This window comes from Leptonychotes weddellii, unplaced genomic scaffold (genome assembly GCF_054177405.1).
Source record: "Leptonychotes weddellii isolate Sample4059 unplaced genomic scaffold, ASM5417740v2 HiC_scaffold_34834, whole genome shotgun sequence".
Taxonomy (NCBI): domain Eukaryota; kingdom Metazoa; phylum Chordata; class Mammalia; order Carnivora; family Phocidae; genus Leptonychotes; species Leptonychotes weddellii.
The window spans coordinates 1-1,040 of NW_027948759.1; the positions used below are offsets into that span (position 1 = coordinate 1).

General features: G+C 63.9%; 1 protein-coding gene across 1 annotated transcript; it reads right to left on the reverse strand.

Moving 5' to 3' along the window:
* Positions 1-3: 3 nt before the first annotated feature.
* LOC145719218 (myosin light chain kinase, smooth muscle-like) lies at positions 4-792 on the reverse strand. Its single transcript, XM_081810720.1, has 3 exons — positions 606-792; positions 288-456; positions 4-131 (listed from the first exon to the last, which is right to left on the reverse strand). Exons 1-3 carry the CDS (start codon positions 705-707, stop codon positions 4-6), a joined length of 399 nt encoding a protein of 132 aa, XP_081666846.1. The 5' UTR covers positions 708-792.
* Between the last annotated feature and the right edge of the window lie 248 nt (positions 793-1,040).

The following is a 1,040-nucleotide window of genomic DNA, read 5'->3' on the forward strand; positions in this document are numbered from 1 at the left end:
GGACTAGGGGCGGGGCAGCGGCTCCTGGGGCTGGGTTTCTGGACCATACCTTCCAATTTCCTCCTTGACCTCGTAGAAAGAGCGCAGTTTCCTTCGATAGCTTTGCTTCGCTGAGTCCGGCTCGCTGTCTCCTGCAGTCAAGGAGCGGGAAGCCCTCGGTGTGGGTAAAGATGTCCATTTCCCCCAAGTGTAGCATCCTTGTGCTGGAGCCTGTGAGAGGCCACAGACCCCACCCCGTGCCCTCAAGAAGCAGACACTCGGGTTCTAGGAGGGATCCCCCGACTCACCCCCGTGGACTATGAGCTCCGCTTTACACATCACCTGGCCGCCTGCGTTGCGGGCCAGGCATGTGTAGACACCAGCGTCGTGCTGGGTCACATCGCTCAGCACCAGGGAGTAGGTGGTCCCCTCCTGCTGCTGGCTGAGCCGGGCGCCATCCACCAGCTGGGCATCGTCCTGGGGGCACAGGCGGGTGGGGCCACCATCAGCCCAACCTGGAGACCCCTGCAAGGCAGGCTGTCCCGGCCTCCAGTGAGCGGCTTGCTGTCGGGTGGGAATGCCACACACTCCCCAAGCCCGGCCCCCCACACAGCGCCTGTCCATACCCGGTACCAGGTCACCATGGGCTGCGGGTTGCCCTCAATGACCGCCTGGAACTGGGCTGTGCTGCCCTTCTGTGCCTGCACATCTTCGATGGTGACCTGCATGGACGGGGGCCCTGGGGTGCAGGACCGAGCCTGTGAGGGGGGGCCCAGGCTGTGCCGCCCACCCTGCCCACCACAGCCCCTCCAGCATGGACTCGTCAAGCTGGGGCTTGCAGTCAGAGAACCCCTGGCGGACCAGCATTGACCCTGGGCCTGTCTTGACACCCCAGGTGGGCAGCCAGGCCCTGAGATACTCCCCAGGGGCACCTGCCTCCCCAAATGAGGACAATCCCCTCCTGACTCTGCCCAGGCCCCTGATGGCCAGTAAGTGTTTCCTTCCATCTAACCTCTGTCTGTCCTGCTTAGACGTTAGCTGTCCAAGGGCAGGGCATGCAG

What these genes read in the sequence shown, in the direction of transcription:
- LOC145719218 (XM_081810720.1), bottom strand. Translation starts at nt 707, where the DNA reads ATGCAGGTCACCATCGAAGATGTGCAGGCACAGAAGGGCAGCACAGCC. An exon ending in CCATGGTGACCTGGTACCGG is followed by an intron (nt 457 to 605) that starts GTATGGACAGGC and finishes CTGTGCCCCCAG; the next exon opens with GACGATGCCCAGCTGGTGGA. An exon ending in GGAGCTCATAGTCCACGGGG is followed by an intron (nt 132 to 287) that starts GTGAGTCGGGGG and finishes CCTTGACTGCAG; the next exon opens with GAGACAGCGAGCCGGACTCA.